The 15,891-nt window shown below is 42.5% G+C and overlaps 1 protein-coding gene across 1 annotated transcript; it reads right to left on the bottom strand.

Moving 5' to 3' along the window:
• Positions 1–477: 477 nt before the first annotated feature.
• On the bottom strand, positions 478–5,075 carry sox4b (SRY-box transcription factor 4b). The gene has a single exon (XM_084357079.1). The coding sequence runs from the start codon at positions 4,473–4,475 to the stop codon at positions 3,231–3,233; it is 1,245 nt and encodes a 414-aa protein (XP_084213205.1). The 5' UTR covers positions 4,476–5,075; the 3' UTR covers positions 478–3,230.
• Positions 5,076–15,891: the final 10,816 nt, after the last annotated feature.

Here is a 15,891-nt window from a genome sequence, read left to right as displayed (position 1 = left end):
AAGCCCTTTCCTTACTGTAGATAGATGGAAGTGGTTAAAGCTAACTTTAGAAAACGTCCTTGTCATTAACAGGAGTGGAGTGGAGTCATTTCTCAGCCCATGTTTGTTCCACATCAACCACTTTTGGGAACCAATCCATATGATGTTTGCTATCAGTTGTCGTTTTGTTTGTACCCAGCTGTGTTGTCATAAAAAATGAAACAGCTAATGAAAAGCAGGTGCAGTAGTGAGAACAGTAAACAGCCTCTGATGGGCATGTGTGTTCTTGCTTTGAATACTTATTCTCCTTTTATGTCTTTTGCAAAGCAATGCCAGAAGCTCAGTAACATGCTAGTCAAAGCACAAATGATGATAAGGAGCTGATATTATCCACTTCATTCTGATTTATGGAGTGCAATACAGTACTCACACACTTTGCATACTGCTAACAGTCAAAGAGAGGTCAAAGGTTCAAGAATCAAGAAAAGAGTTGTAGAGTTTCAGTTCCAGCTGATATTTATTTCCTTCCTTGAAAAAGTTCTGTACACAAGTTTTATATCAACAATCTGACAGGCAGTGAATGGACACAATTTAGCTGGCATGAGTTTCCCCCCCTCTCTCTGAGTCTCAAAAAAAGGGTGGTTCCTTTGTTTATGGCATGATTAGAGACAATAAATGATAATTCTACACAGCATATTGCACAGGATGGATGAAAAATAAAGTCAATATATTTAAAAATGCTTTCATATATATATAAAAAAAGAGTCCTGAACTGACCACCTTAAATGTAAGTAAGGATGTGTAAAAGATAGCAGTTCTAGACAGTGCCTGTCCTCGATAGCAACAACGTACATAAACACACAATCTTTTTGCTTTATGATACAGTCAAATATACAAAGATCGAGTTCACGTTTCATCGTTTTTCCTCATTTTTTCATTTTTTCTGAAAAACACAACAGCTAATAACCTGAATCTGAAATACAAATGCTATTCACCATGCCATAAAGATACTAAAACAATTATTAGCTAATAGTTAGCCGACAAGTAGAAAAGATTATATATTCAAATACAATGAGAAACGCAGTACAAGTAGGTGTTTGCGGAACTCAAGTCAGAAATTTGAATATGCTTGATGTTATCATCCTTGTTGTTTGCTGCTTGCTGTTATTGATAGCCCGTTCAATCCAGTGGTTGATTGGCAAATTTGACATCGATTAATGAAAACATCAAGAAAAAAAGTCAAATTTAAAGCTACAATCTCCTCATGTGTTGTCGTAGGCAAGATGTCTGACGGGAAAAATACAAAAAAGCAAGTGGCTGCTCATGATAGTGAAGCTGTTAAACCCACATGGTCCACAGGATATAGCCTCCAGAAATAATGCATTCCTGTGTCTTTAAGGAGCCTGCAGACTGGCACTGTAAACGTAGAAGGTAGGCTGATACAAAGACTGGTGCTGCTTTCAAGTGCTGTCGGGAAAATCGTAATTGCATCCTTATAACTTGGTGTTTGGGTACCTCATGCCTGTACCGACAATGTGGTATTTGGGGATTGGACATCAAAGAAGTCTTGTCAGTGTTTGCTGGTAAAAGTCAGAGACAGTTTGCCAAATTAGTGACTTAAAACACCAATTACACACTTGATTTGTATTACCTCCTCTGCACGGTCACTTAAAAGTAGCTCGGTGCCTTTAATTTCTAAAATTACACAATAGGCACCACAGTGATATAAGGTCTGTTTTGCTGGCTGTCCTCACAAAAGCATTTGAACAGGCAAGAAAAGAAAAACACAGAAGTACGAGCTTTTCCATGAGCACTTGAAGGCAGCATAAGAACCAGCCTGCCGGGTACTAAAAATTAGGAAATCCAATACAGCTGTATTAGGCTACACACACCGATTGTTGACTCCCCCATTTTCTATATAGATTTGTACAAAAATACACTGAGAAAATAATCAAACTGTTTCCTCTCTTTTAAGTGTCCAAAAAGTGTGTACATTTAAATATAAAATGAAATCAAAAAGTTGTGTGTTTTTAAAACTCTAGCCCTTCGCCTGAGAAGGAAATGTGACAGACACAGACATACTGACAAACAACCGTGTAAGAAAACAAAACAGGACTAGATCATGTGTACAAGAAATAAAAACAAAACAAAAACAATGATCAAGTCAAAAACGCTTGGCCCAGTATATAAATACAACATCCCATATAAAATGGCATCTGGATACATGTACAAAACAAAGCTCAGAGGATGAAAACAAAAAAAGAATCGGTGAGGATTTCTCTATAGCTATCATCTGAAATCAAAAAGAATTTTGGTCCTGAATAGAAGAAGAACACGTGTATAAAGTTCAGCACAGATTTGAAGTTGCGTTTGAATCCTGAAGTTTGAAAAATTACAACAGCTGGTGATTATTTCAATGTCCTTTTTTTTTTGTTATGTTTTTTTTTTTTTTTTTTTCAAAGAGAAGAACCGAAAGCGAGCGCCACCTATCCATTTAAATAACCCTAATACTAGTTTTTAAACTGCTCGACAGTCTCACAGAAAAAAATCTCAGCACAAGATAGGAACAAAGTAGGCTATCATGCTTAACATGTTTTTTGCTTTTGAGAAAAATATTCGACTTTTAAAAAAAACATCAACCCACCTCGGTCTTTTCATTTAAAAATCCCTCTCGGTGACACACCACAATAAAAATGTCGCACGACAGTCCGATTTCTGTACCTTTTGAGTGGTGAAGTTCACTTGGCGGTTGTGTAAAAAGTTGTGAAATGTCCCTTTTGTTTGTTTGTTTTTTTGTTTGTTTTTTTGTTTTTAAAATCAGCGACAACATTGATTAAGTGAACGGCGGACCGCGTAACGTGCAAATCAATCACAGTTAAGTTGTTCAGTTCAGAAACAGTTCAGGACTGAGCGAAGGACACTCAGCCAGTCTCTCCTTCTCCCTCCCCCCTCTCCTCCCTGCGCTCCCTCCGCTTCTGTGGCTCAACCGAGTCGCCGGTCCACGCATCCGAAGAAAAGTACAAAAAGCAAACTTACTCGCTTTAAAGTTTAGCTTTCCATGGATTTGCAGCTCTTGCCTATATGGACGAGGGGGCTAGTTTCAGTGGGGGGTTTTTAGGCTGCTAGTCTGGTGCAGTTAAAACACGAACTATTACGCACGCTGTGACCAGGAACTCCTGATTCTGTTTGTGGTCTTGTTGTTTTTTTTTTTTGCTCGCAGAGACACCTGTCGTTTTTCTCGCTTTGCCCTCTCAGTACGTGAACACCAGGTTGGAGATGGTGGACTCCAGCCAGTCCCCGGAGATCATCTCACTGACTTCGGGCGTGCAGTAGTCGGGGAACTCGAAGTGGGAGCCCCCGGAGCCGGACTCAAAGTTCAAATCCAAGTCCCTGTCCAGCACTGAGGAGCCGAAGCTCCCCAGCGACATGCTATCAAAGCTGGGGCTCGGGTTGATGTCGAGCAAGTCGTCCTCAAACTCTTCATCCTCCGAGGAAGAGGAGGAGGACGAGTGGGACGAGGCGGAGGAGTGGGAGCCGGAGGGGGTCGGGGAGGAAGCCCGCCGACTGCTGTATGTGTGCCCGCCGTGGCGCGCCGAGGACCCGCCCAGACTGCTGCTGCTGCCGGGGGAGTCTGCGCCGTCCTCCCTGCCGCTGGCCGCGTCCTCGTACAGGCTGAGCGGGTCGCTGGAGTCCGCCGAGCTGCTGAGCGTCGGGCTGGCCGGGACCACGACGGAAGACGCGGGGCTGACGCTCAAGTTGGCCCCGCTGCTCCCGAAGACGTACACCCGCTTGGGCTTCTTGCCATCCGGTATCTGCTTGGCCGCTGAGGAGACGGATTTCGACTTGTAGAGGGAGTTGTGATGGTGCTCTGACGGGTGCTCAGAGGCAAACGGTGATGCTTTGGTGCTACTGCTGCTGCTCCCGAAAAGTGATTTGTGGGGTTTGCTGCTGCTGGGTGATTTGGATCCACTCTTCCTCGAAGATGAGGATGTCTTAGTGCTGGTGTTGTTAGAGCTACTGCCGAGTTTCTCTGCCTTGTCTCCGCTGCCAGGCTTGGAGGCGCTCGATTTTACCTTCTTCCTCGGCCGGTACTTGTAGTCGGGATAGTCCGCCATGTGCTTGAGCCTGAGCCGCTCCGCCTCTCTGATGAAGGGGATCTTGTCGCTGTCTCTGAGCAGCTTCCACCGCTTCCCCAGCCTCTTGGAGATCTCGGCGTTGTGCATGTCCGGGGACTGCTCCATGATCTTCCTCCTCTCGATCTGCGACCACACCATGAACGCGTTCATGGGTCTCTTGATGTGGCCGCTGGGAGTTTTACACCACGCCGGGTTCTCTCCGAGCTTGTCCCCGGCGGTGGAGGAAGCCGTGGAGCCCGGCGAGAGAGGCGAGGCGGCCGGGTCCAGATCCATGCACGCCCCGGAGTCGGAGCTCGAGTCCCCGGCGAAAAAGGACAGCGCCTCGGCGGTGCTCTCTGTGTGGCTCATTTTCTGCACCATGCTGCCCGCTTATAGAGGGGAGAGCGGTGTACTTGCTCTGTCTGTCTCTCTCCCTCTCTCCTTGGTCCTCAGATTCACTTTAAAGCAAACTCAGCTCTTTTCTCTCCCTCTTCGCAGTTGGAGCCGAGTAAAAAAAAAGGAAAAGCGCACGAAATAATTCACTCCTGAGATGTGCAGTAAAGTCTCGTAACAGTTCAGTCCAGTGTAGCCTTAAAAAGGCTAGTTGTGTAAAAAAAAAAAAGTTTAATTTCCAGTTTCTGTAGGTGTTGAAACAGCTCAGACAGCACAGCCCACTCTCCACTCAGTGCCCTGCTATCTGTCTCTCTCTCAGTCTCTTCCTTCTGTGTTATAAAATCAATTCAGCCGTGTGGTGACTGAACATAGTCTATGCAGCTGCAGAGCGCAGACTGAGTGCCACACTGAGCACTCGGGCACTCACAAAGGGCTCCCAAGTACAGTGTGTAAGGTAAGTGCTTTTCTCTGCATCGGCTCTGTCCTCTCTCCTAGAAACAAAAGCCATGCATGCTGGGGAGGAGGAAAAAAAGAAAACCTAGAGCGAGTTACACTGTGCGCCTTCCATCTGCAGACCTGCAGTCGAGTTTCAAGCAGCCCTCCAGACCCGGCCCCCCTTGCTTGCATTTATCCCTTCTCGGAGATACAACGGCGATAAAAATCCACCAATCGGACGCTGTCGCTACCCTGCCTCTGTGCCAGACTCACGCCCCCTCGGCGCCGATTGGTCGAAAATCGAATCTAATAATAATCAGCGCGTGCAATGAGGAGCCTCGTGTCTGACCTCATTCCAGAATACAACAAGAAACTTCAATTTTTTTTAAAGAGACACTGGCTTATGTTATGGGACCCCCTTTTCTCCTCTCTCACCACCAGCCCATGTGTGTGCCATTAACGTATAACCATATAGGAAGCGCAGCGTACTTTGCCATATGGAAACTTTAACAGTGAGTACAGTTTGTACCAGTTGCCCGGGTAATAGTGAGTAGAAACATACCCTGTAACGTTAACCTCTCTTTCGGCCCCCTGGTGCAGACTGTGTTAGTGAATGGTGCGCACCTATATCACTGAAAACAGAGCCAGACCACTTGGCAGCGCAGTGCAGCTCATGTAGTTACGCATTACCTAATGTTTACAATGTAAGGGAGATGTTGTGGAGAGGACACACAAGAGATCTGGTGTACTGTATTATTTAAAAAGTGATCATTTATAGGTAATAAGAGACTTTTACTAATTGATATAATTGTTAGCTGTTCTTAATTGGTGGTTGTTTGCCTACAGGTGGTCGCTGACCGAGGTCTTAAATCATCCGACACGTTGTTAAACAAGACCACGTTCAACAGTTGAGCGCTTCACAAACAGGGAAATGTCTCTTGGACACATCATGATCGTTAAGCTGGTGTGAGAAAAGACTCCAAGCCAAGCTGTATATGCTCCACGCTTTCGCCTCTCTCTCTCTCTCTTTCTCCTCCTCGCTCTCTCTCTCTCTCTCTCTCTCTCTCTCTCTCTCGCTCTCTCTCTCTCCGAGGCGGGGTTGGGCGGTCTTTTGTCACATAACACACATCGAACCAACCCCTCTCCTGCACACAGCAGACAGAGAAAGCGCGAGGAAGGCGAAGAAGCAGGCGGGCGGTGTGTGCAAACTGCCTGTGCGAGCACACATACCCGCACACCTTGTTCTAAACTGACATCGAGGGGCAGTTTTTCGTGGAGGGACACAAACAAGAGCAAGTGACAGAAATAAAAAACGCATGGCACCGCGCTTTTACGCACACGGTATCCCTTTTACGCACGGAGGAAATTATAATTAGTTTACTACTAAACAAGATAGAAGTTGTGTATAAAATAACTGATGACCATAATTAACCGCAGTATCACCTGCTATAACAAATGAATCATGTTTTCACTCTTATAAAGGCACAGTAAAATCGCAAGGAGGTCGACTTTGTGATAATTTAGAAACACAAATTTTATATGTTTTTCTTTGATTTTGCTTGTGTTAATAATACAACATTATCCAGCAGACATCAGTTGTTCCCATTTTTAGTTTCCTTCGCTTTTCCCAGCACAATAACCAGCAGTTTATTTCACTTTTACATCAGTAAGGAGTCAAAAAATACATAAGGAGGAATAAGGAGGGATGCAAGCAGGCTCACAGTCGACAGTGCAGTGTCGGATGGTCGCTAGATGGCGTCGCAGCGCCAGAGAGGACTCAGCTCGGCTGTGTTGCAGAATTTAGGGAGGGTAACACAGATCAGACCGAGCATTCAGAGCAGTTACCAGGGGTGAATTACATAATGTCTCTGTGCGATAGGGAGGCATCCAAGCGATGCCGTTGTGCTCTGTGTGTGTGTGTGTGTGTGTGTGTGTAAATGAATGCCATTACTGCGGTAGAACAGGCGGTGAAATTAAAGTGTTTAGGAGTTTGTAAAAAAAAAAAAAAAAAATCAGCTTAGTTTGAAATCAGTCACACCTGTAATGATTTCAGCTTCCAAGAGAGCACGTTCATGCATATGAGAAAAAACGGCATCAAAATACGAAATGAGTTGGAGAGGAAAATGAAAGTGCGTCTGTGTGCATGTGTGTGTGATGGAGAGAAAAATAGATGGTCAGATGCTCTGTGTCTAAATGAAAGGGGTGAGCTGGATCACCACTGGGGAAATTAGTATGGAGGTAGCGTCACCAACGTTACTGGATGCATTTCACTGGGTACAATTATATTCAATATGGCCTCATATCTGCAGTGCATCCAAGTAAAGCAATGGGTAATTGGGCTCCAATTTGTGTGTTCATGGAGCAGAACTGAAATGGAAATAAGAATGTTAACTCATAAACTCACAGCGCTCCTCAGTGCCATTTTAATAAGGAACTGCGGGAAACCGCTATAGCATATAAGTCGGTGCGAGAGAAGTGGCTGTAGGTGGAACAGGACTTAGCCGTGAGGGCAGAGTACTTTAAATCTAAGGTTCAACAAGATACTCTACAATTTTAAAGGAAAAACATTAAAATGTGAACGTGGTACACTGAAAATCGTTGATTTAAATCACTCTAATATTTTCAAACATCTTCATTCTTATTTCTCTCCTCCAACAAAGTCTGTGGAACTCAGTGCACCTGGAGTGACAGCTGGCGGCCACTTTAAGTTAACACCTCAATACCTTGAGCAGGTGTCCTCTCCTCTATTCTACTCGGTTCCACTTACTCTGCTCTATTCTACAACCCAAAGATAAATAAGACCTTTCCCCTAGTTTTGGCTTCATAGTTAACTTGAATGCATGTCTTTTTCTTGGCTGCCCACACTCTCTGTCTCTCCCTCTTTCTCTCCGTCTCACCCTCCCTCTCTCTCTCTCTCTCTCTCTCTCTCTCAGTGTACACATTAGTATGCCAAACACACACACACACGGGCGCACACACACACATGACCTGAAAGGATAAGTAGTGCATTCAAACTTTGCTCTCGCTTTCTCTGTCTCTCTCTTTTACTGCCATTGTTCCAGTGAGGTGCAGCTGCCACGCGAGTTGGAGTGGGTCGCGTGCCAACCCTAATCTCAACAGGTGTTCTTTTGGGTGTCTCTCGCTCTGCCCCCCCTCCTCCCTCCCTGTCTTTGTCTGTCCTCACTCTCTCTTTCTCACTCTCTCTGCTCTTTACCCTCCCCCCTGTATCAAAAGTAAGAAGAGTAAGAAAATAAGTCAACAAATGGTTTGAACATTGCAGCAATATACACAGTGTAATACACTCTACAACAAGAAGAGTTAGTAAAGAGTTAGTTCCACAGACGTGGACTCAAGTCAACACAACTCGAGCCACTGTCTTGATGACTTGAGTGAAAAAAGATCACTTGAGACGTGACTTGGACTTGGAAGTCAAAGACTAGTCACTTGACTTGATTTTCGACAAGATGATTTGAATGACTTGTCCGTGTTCATTCTGTGTTTTCAGTTTAGTTTTTTACCTCCGACATAACCAAGGAGGTTGTGTTTTCACCTGTGTCCCTTTGTTGGTAGTTTTGTCAGCAGGATTACACAAAAACTACCATGAAACTAACTTAGATGGGGGACAGATGTCGTCCCAGAATAGACCTCAGTCACTTTTGGCGCAGATAAAGGGACAGATCCAGGAATTTTATGTCACTTTCTTGAAAGGAGATAATCATGCTCATTTTTAGATTCATACATTTATTTTGGGTCACTACTAGAGTAGTGTTATTTTCTTTAATGCAAAAAAATATGCATCAGTTTTCACATACTGTCCGGTGCTACAGTCATTTTCGTTTTAGCTCCTGTCTCTTTAAGGCCCCCCTCCCAAATATCCAGTCTGCTCTGATTGGTCAGCTCACACACACCTGAGCCAGCACCACTCACCATGTCTTCGGTCAGCTCTGTCCTGTTTTCAAGTTCCAGGTAGCTTAATTTCTCCCATGAATAAAGGGATCATTTTAGCAAATGTGTGACATGGTGACGTAGTTTGATGTCACCAAGTCCTGGAAATAAAGGCAGGACTGCTGACGAGGCGTTTCAGGCATATCAGAGGCAGTGTTTTCTGTAGGAGAGAGGAGCTTCTGTTGGTGCAGACTTTGGGCTTTTTAACTGTCAAGATCTTTTTACATGCATATGAACCTATATAACACACTGAAGGAAAGGAAAAATAAATGAAAAAACAGTGGGTCCCCTTTCTCCGCATCAGACTGCACTCACTCATAGATACTAGCCATTCACAAAAAAGTTGAAAAGCAAAATGTTAAAGAAAGTGAGAAAAACTTCCTGGTATCGATCCTTTATACGGATCCACACCAAAACTTAATGATGTCTATTCTGGGCATCCACCCTCCATCCAAGTTTTGTGGAAATCCATTCAGTAGTTTTACATAACGAGATGAGACAAAGATGAACAAATAAATGGAAAAATAACGGTGACAAAGAAAAAGATGAGGCTATTTTTGAAGGAGCTCTGTACAGTTTCTTGTGTTATTCCACCAGTTTTCCCTCAGGCTGTGACACGCTCTGACATCTTTTGCTGCTTCCATGGTTATGTCAGTTTTTTCTTCAAGTAAATATTGAATTTTGTTTTGTTTTTGTTTTATTTCAGTAAAGAACTCGGCCTCTTTGTCTTTACATACGCTGCAGTGTAGCAGGACATCTGGCTCCCTCTCTTCTCTCTCTCACTATCCTCCCTCTTCACCCGTCTCTCTTTCTGTCTTCTTTCTCCTTTTTCTTCCCATCTCTCTCACTCTCTTCAGTTTAGCTCAGTTTGTTTTATTGGCATGAATGTTAGATGAACAGCATTGCCAAAGCTCTTCCATCTCTCTTTCTTTTCTCTACCCGTCTCCCTCTCAAGATAAATCTGATCTGAGGTCATCTGTTATTCAGAACACTGACACCATATGGTCAGCCACCCACTCAGAGTACATCTAGTCAGTTTCATGAAAACTTAAAATCTTCCCATATTAAATATTGATGGAGCTTTATATTGACCGGCTGTCACAAGCCCTGCTTAGAGTTTAACCTGCTAGAACTTTGAATCGTAACTCGCTCATGCATTACAAAAGATGCTGACCTGAAGATGTCAACTCATTAAAAGACACCGTTAAAAACAAAGCATTATATTCAGACGTAAGGAAGAAAGAAAGAAATAAAAGAAAAGCAGCAAAGAAGCAGTTGAATGAAAAAAAAACCTGCTTTTCAAATCAAATTAAATGGGATATGTTTAGCAATGTAATCCATAGCCATCAGAAAAAAACAACAGCTACATTAACAGTTGTAACACTACATATCATGCTGTTCATCACAGCCGCAGGTCGACCTCTTCTGCAATTAAAAATGTGAGGCTTCAGGCGCTACCTCGGTCTGAGCTGTTGTAAAGAAAGAGACACACGCAGCAGCTGCCCCTGCTGACCCAGTGAATTGGTATTGAGAATACTGAGAAGCAACTGGTGGGAATGGACTGTCCTCAGGGTTGTCAGTGAAATAAAGAAGTGAGAAAAGTTGGACTTGTCTCAGGATTTTTCATGGAACTGAATGAACTCTTGAGTTCGTCTGCATTCCCTGCCCAGTCGTCTCAATCTGTCATAAAACAAAATATTCAAATCCCTGGTTCTACAGAACCACTTGCTTCCAAATACCACACATACCATTTATTTTAAGGTGAAGTAGAACAAAGTTCAAGCAGGATGGAGGTTGGTTGATTGATTGATTGACTTGTTGGAACTTATGTCCGTAGGTCAACAGATATAACATAACATAACATCCCAAAAGTAACCAAGTAGTTTTTAAAGCTCCTGATTATAAGAAGTAAAGTTCAGAAGTTTATTTTTTGAGTCTCATTCCCAACTCGTCAAATACTGACTCTTTTGGATTGTAGGTCTGGTCCAAATCCGTCCATTTCAGCTTTCAGTTTAGATGATTCCTGCTTTATATTGTACGGTTCATCCTCATGTGTCTTATTTTGACTTTCCTCCTCCTGTCTTTGTCTTTTTCCCGCACTTTTTCTGTGTACACCTGTGTTGCATTTGCTCATCAGCCCTTGTGTATTTTTGGTGTCACGGTGTTTGCTCCTCGTGTGTTTTGCAGACCTGCCTGTGATCCCCGAGCTTCATCCTGGTTTCTACTTCAGGTAGTTTTGTGTTTCTCTTTAGACTTGCCCCAGCCTGTTTTTGTCAGTTTTGCTGCCTGCCTTTAACTTTATGACCACAGCTTCTTATCATTAAAGCTCACTTTTTGTTTGGCTACCTGCCTGACTCTGTGTGTCTTGTGTTCGGGTCCCTTTTTGCATATCCACAACGAATAGGATTGATTGGTATATCACCTGCGCATAAAATTGGACTTTGGCATATGTGCTGCATGCAATTTGAAGCTATAAAGTTTTCTTATTTGTACGCAGATTAATGAGACCAGGTTTGCATTCCACGGATGTCACCATCTTGAAAACGGCATGAACTGGCAGCCTGTGTAGAATACTGAAATGCCAAAGCGAGAGATTTCATATGGGCTGTGGTGGATTAGAGAATCAGAAGTCTTTCCTTCATGGTATGAACTGCATTTTACAGCAAGAATAAAAGGGGCTCACGTGACTTTGGAGAGGTGTATGTGGATGCACCACTGCCAATGAAAAGAAAAGCCACAGGTATACTGTGTGACGTACAGTGTGAATGGCTGGATAGAAAACACTGATACCAAATTATCAATGGACCATTGGCTCACCCCCTGCTACGCCTCCTCTAACACTGTGGTGAGCAGTGACTCACCAAAACACTCAAATTCATAAAAACTTTACGCTCAAACAGGACAGCGGAGCCCGCAGCATGTATCAGTAAAATTGAGTACATACAATGAAGCTCTTTGATTTATTGTATTTTTACTGTCATCAAAGTCAATGTTCACAACACAGTCTTTTATAACCCTACAACAGACAGATGGCTGGTTACTGTATATATGAAATGTATTTATTCAGTCGTATTTCTAAAGCTTTGTTTGAACAGGTGTTTTCAGGCACAGATACAGACAATGATGCAGACATAAATACACACACAAGAACACAGACACACACTCAGTAGTCAAAGTCTTATCTTATCCAGAAAGAGCAGCTGCAAAGTATGACCCTAGCTTAGCTGTTAATGATTGGTGGTGTGTGTTTGGAAGTGTGTGTGTGTGTGTGTGTGCGCATTATTTTACCCCCACAATCTCACCTCTTTCTCAACTGACAAGAGCTCATTATTAGTGGTCCAGCTTTGATTTGTGAAGTTCAGCAGGGTGAATTTGAACATCTGTCGCATTTCAAGGTTGTTTCTGTAGGGGAGAGCAAATACAGGCAGGGCCAAACTACCAAGTTAGTGATTAATACACACACACACACACACACACACACACAGACTCATATTCACACATTCAGCAGCAAAGTGTGTGAAAAACCAATACGTAAGATCACTGCATTCACAAATATTTCTTATATTTGCACAGTGTTATGAGGCTGTATGATATCAGCTGAACTGATTCTTTACTTTGAGAGAATATGTGCTAAGGCACTTAGAAATATTTAATGACTTTGTTCTTCTAAGCCTGAAAGTTTTAGCATCAATGTGTCTGTACATTATTGAAGTGCTTGGTTAATTAGTTTTCATTTCTTGCAGCATCATTTTATCGCCCCAAAATGTACATGTTGCATAGCAACACTGTCAGCCTTAGAGGCATACGTAACTTTGTACATATAATCTCTCTATATAAAGAGATGGAACCTGGGTGGCATAGTGATGTATTCAATACAGTACACACCTATTAAAATGTATGATACTAAAATAGTCACTCTAAATGAAATGGAGTATAAAATTATACATGTGATTTATTGCAGGTTTGCCACATTGTATTGCTTCAGATCAGGGCTGCCCAAAGTGGGGCTTGCGGACCAAAGTTGGGCTGCCAAAAGGTTCAGTTTGGTCCGCTAGATGTTTCTAGGGGGAAAAAACTAATACAAATGTTAAGTAAAAATATCATAAAAACTTTTAAGCGGTTTTATTTCTAGTTTGATAAAAATCATTAAATTAAAATTCAAACTTAGGATCACTTTTTATCATTTTCATTATCTAAGCACAGGGGGCAAGCAGAATGAATCTTTGCACAGGAAGTCAGTCACTTACGAGCACTCAGAATCCTTTTACCGGCTTCATCTTAACAATACAATACAATATAATACAATAGGTGCTTCCTTTTGGCCTGGGGCCGCCATTAAGTGGCAATTTTAGCCATCCATGGGAAAAAGTAAGGGCACCCCTGGCTTAATGTTCTATTGTGTCTGCTATTTGAGTCATTTTGAATGGAACATTTTTCAGCACATTTACTTCTAATTATTTTCAACATGAATTACAGTATCATGTAACTGAGAAGTCTCTTACTTAAGGTTTTATCCTAAAAGAGTGACAGTGGGACATATTGAACAGGCAGTAGCAGGGTGTAAAAGGCTCTACTCTCACTGTCATTCACTGAGTTAGCAGCACTACACACTTCATGTGGCACATGCATATTAAAGCACTTATAACATTTGGCATCCGACCTTCATGTGGAAAGTGACACAGTGTGAGACACCGTGTCCTCTGTCATTGCAACAGGTGACTGGTCACCTCAGAGACGACTTTAGTATGCAAGCTGGTAGAGTGGCTCCAATCAGAGATGAATATGTGAACAGTGGGATTTGCGTGCATGGAGGTGTGTGACACTGTGTGCATACTGCTGCATTTATGTATTTGCATGCATTTTTCTGAGTTCATCTACACACTTGTGTGTTTCCATGTGTGTGGGTGGACAGATGTGTCAAGTCTGCATGTTTGTGCATGCTCATCTGTGTGTATTTACATATTTATATATTGATGTGTGTATGTGTGTGTGTGTGTGTGTGTGTGTGTGTGTGTGTGTGTGTGTGTGTGTGTGTGTGTGTATGTGTGTGTCCAGTCAGAGGTGACCAGTTGTCACCAAGCTCTGACAGAAACCAGGTATCAGAGAGACATGGTGTCACCTTGTCGCCTCCAACCTTTACTCCTGGGTGCTCGTGTGTGTGTGTATGTGTGTGTGTGTGTGTGTGTGTGTGTGTGTGTGTGTGTGTCATACATCTCTTGAGACACCTCCTAACCCACCGCAGGCAGACTGCATGGATGACACACACAGAAGGGTCCCAGGAGTGAACCATGGGTGATGAAGCAGCAGCATGTGTGTGTGGTTCACATCTCTTGAGATTCACTACCTCTCACAGAAAATGAACACACACACACACACACACAGATGGTTTTGACGTAATGAAAGTTGAGCTCCGCTCTTTCAGGTGCTTGATGGTGCAGTCAGTCAATATCAGGGTCAGGGTCAAAGGATGAGTTGTAGGTGGAAGAGGAGGAAAGGAAGGAAGGAAGAAAGAGCCTGGAAATTGAGACAGACAGAACACCATATATTTTAGTGAGACAGATAAGCTCTGAAAAGCATTGTTGTAAATGAGTGTGCTCAAGTTCTGCCATCAGTCTACTGTAGTTGACATTTCGGTGACATGGTGAGGGTCAATATTCACAAAACATCCTGAGGATAAAAGCAGCCCCTGTAGGCCGAGTTAGGAGAAACTCCTAAAAATAAGGGTCTTGTCAGCTCCTTAGTTTGTCGTCCAGGAGCAATTCAAGAAGCATTTTTAAAAACTGTATTTAATTTAATTTCATGTTTTATTCAATTCAATTCAATATTTAATTTGATTTAAAATAGTATCTTAAGTTTAATTGTTTGGATTTATCGTTTCATTGTTGGAGTAGTTATTTTAATTCTAATTGAATTTAATTAAAACTAAATGAAATATGTACCATTTAACATTCAACGAAAACAAAACAAAATTGAGTTTGAGTCCGTTTTATCACCAAAAAAAAGAAACACAAAACAAAAACAAACTGTTATCTTTAATTTCATGAAAAATGTTCCATGAATAATTCAATCAAATCCATTCTAGTTCCTTTCCACACTTCCACACTACTGGTGAAAATGTAATTGCACATTCTGACACATACTGACCAACTGGTCCCCAACACTTACTGTAGACATAGTGAGTAAATTTATTCAGATATTTGATGTCATTCATATGAACGGGTTCAACCCTGCTCCTTCTCTCAGCATAGCACGAGTTATCTCAATCCCTCAGTAAAATCAAGCTTCTTAATGGATAGCTGCTAAGAGGAAACTCATTGCTTGGAACTTTAAACACCATTTAGGCGACTCCTAATGGTAAGCTGAAGGTCCGATTTGTAAGGAAGTTGATTTTTGAGTCTCATTCCCAACTCGTCAAAAACTGGACCTTTAAGGCACTTTATGAATATGCCCTGGAGGCTGGATGTATGCAAGGTGTGAAAGTGTTTCCTGCAGTTGTGTTTCTACTAATAAACGCTATACCTGGACCTATGTGTCTCTTTAAAGATTATGTAATATATGAAACAATGTCTGTATCAGAGGGTACTGCATTCCGTATTTCACTTTGGAGTTTGCCTCTGGGTTTCTATAACAAGGATGGATACGTTTTCTATTTCTCTGTCTTCAGACATATTAGAAACATATTGGATGTCATCTATCCTCCATCCAGCAAAGTGACAAAGTGCTTTCTCACCAATTACTAACTGCCATCTCCCTCTTCACACCTGGCAGGCAGAGGATGTAGCTGACAATGTGTGTGTGTGTGTGTGTGTGTGTGTGTGTGTGTGTGTGTGTGTGTGTGTGTGTGTGTGTGTGTGTGTGTGTGTGTGTGTGTGTGTGTGTGATGGAGAGAGAGAGCCACACAGACAGATTAAGTCACAGAGAGAGGTTTTAAAGAGGTTGTCACTTGTGTTTACGTTTCCTCAGTCTTCATTAGGTGAATGACATATCGTCGTCTCTGTGATATCACACTGCTGTAGTTAATTCT

Source organism: Pagrus pagrus (assembly GCF_965226575.1).
Source record: "Pagrus pagrus genome assembly, chromosome: 7".
In the NCBI taxonomy this organism is placed as follows: Eukaryota; Metazoa; Chordata; class Actinopteri; order Spariformes; family Sparidae; genus Pagrus; species Pagrus pagrus.
The sequence above is the reverse complement of the archived record's forward strand: the minus strand, read 5'-3'. Positions and strand labels throughout refer to the sequence as shown.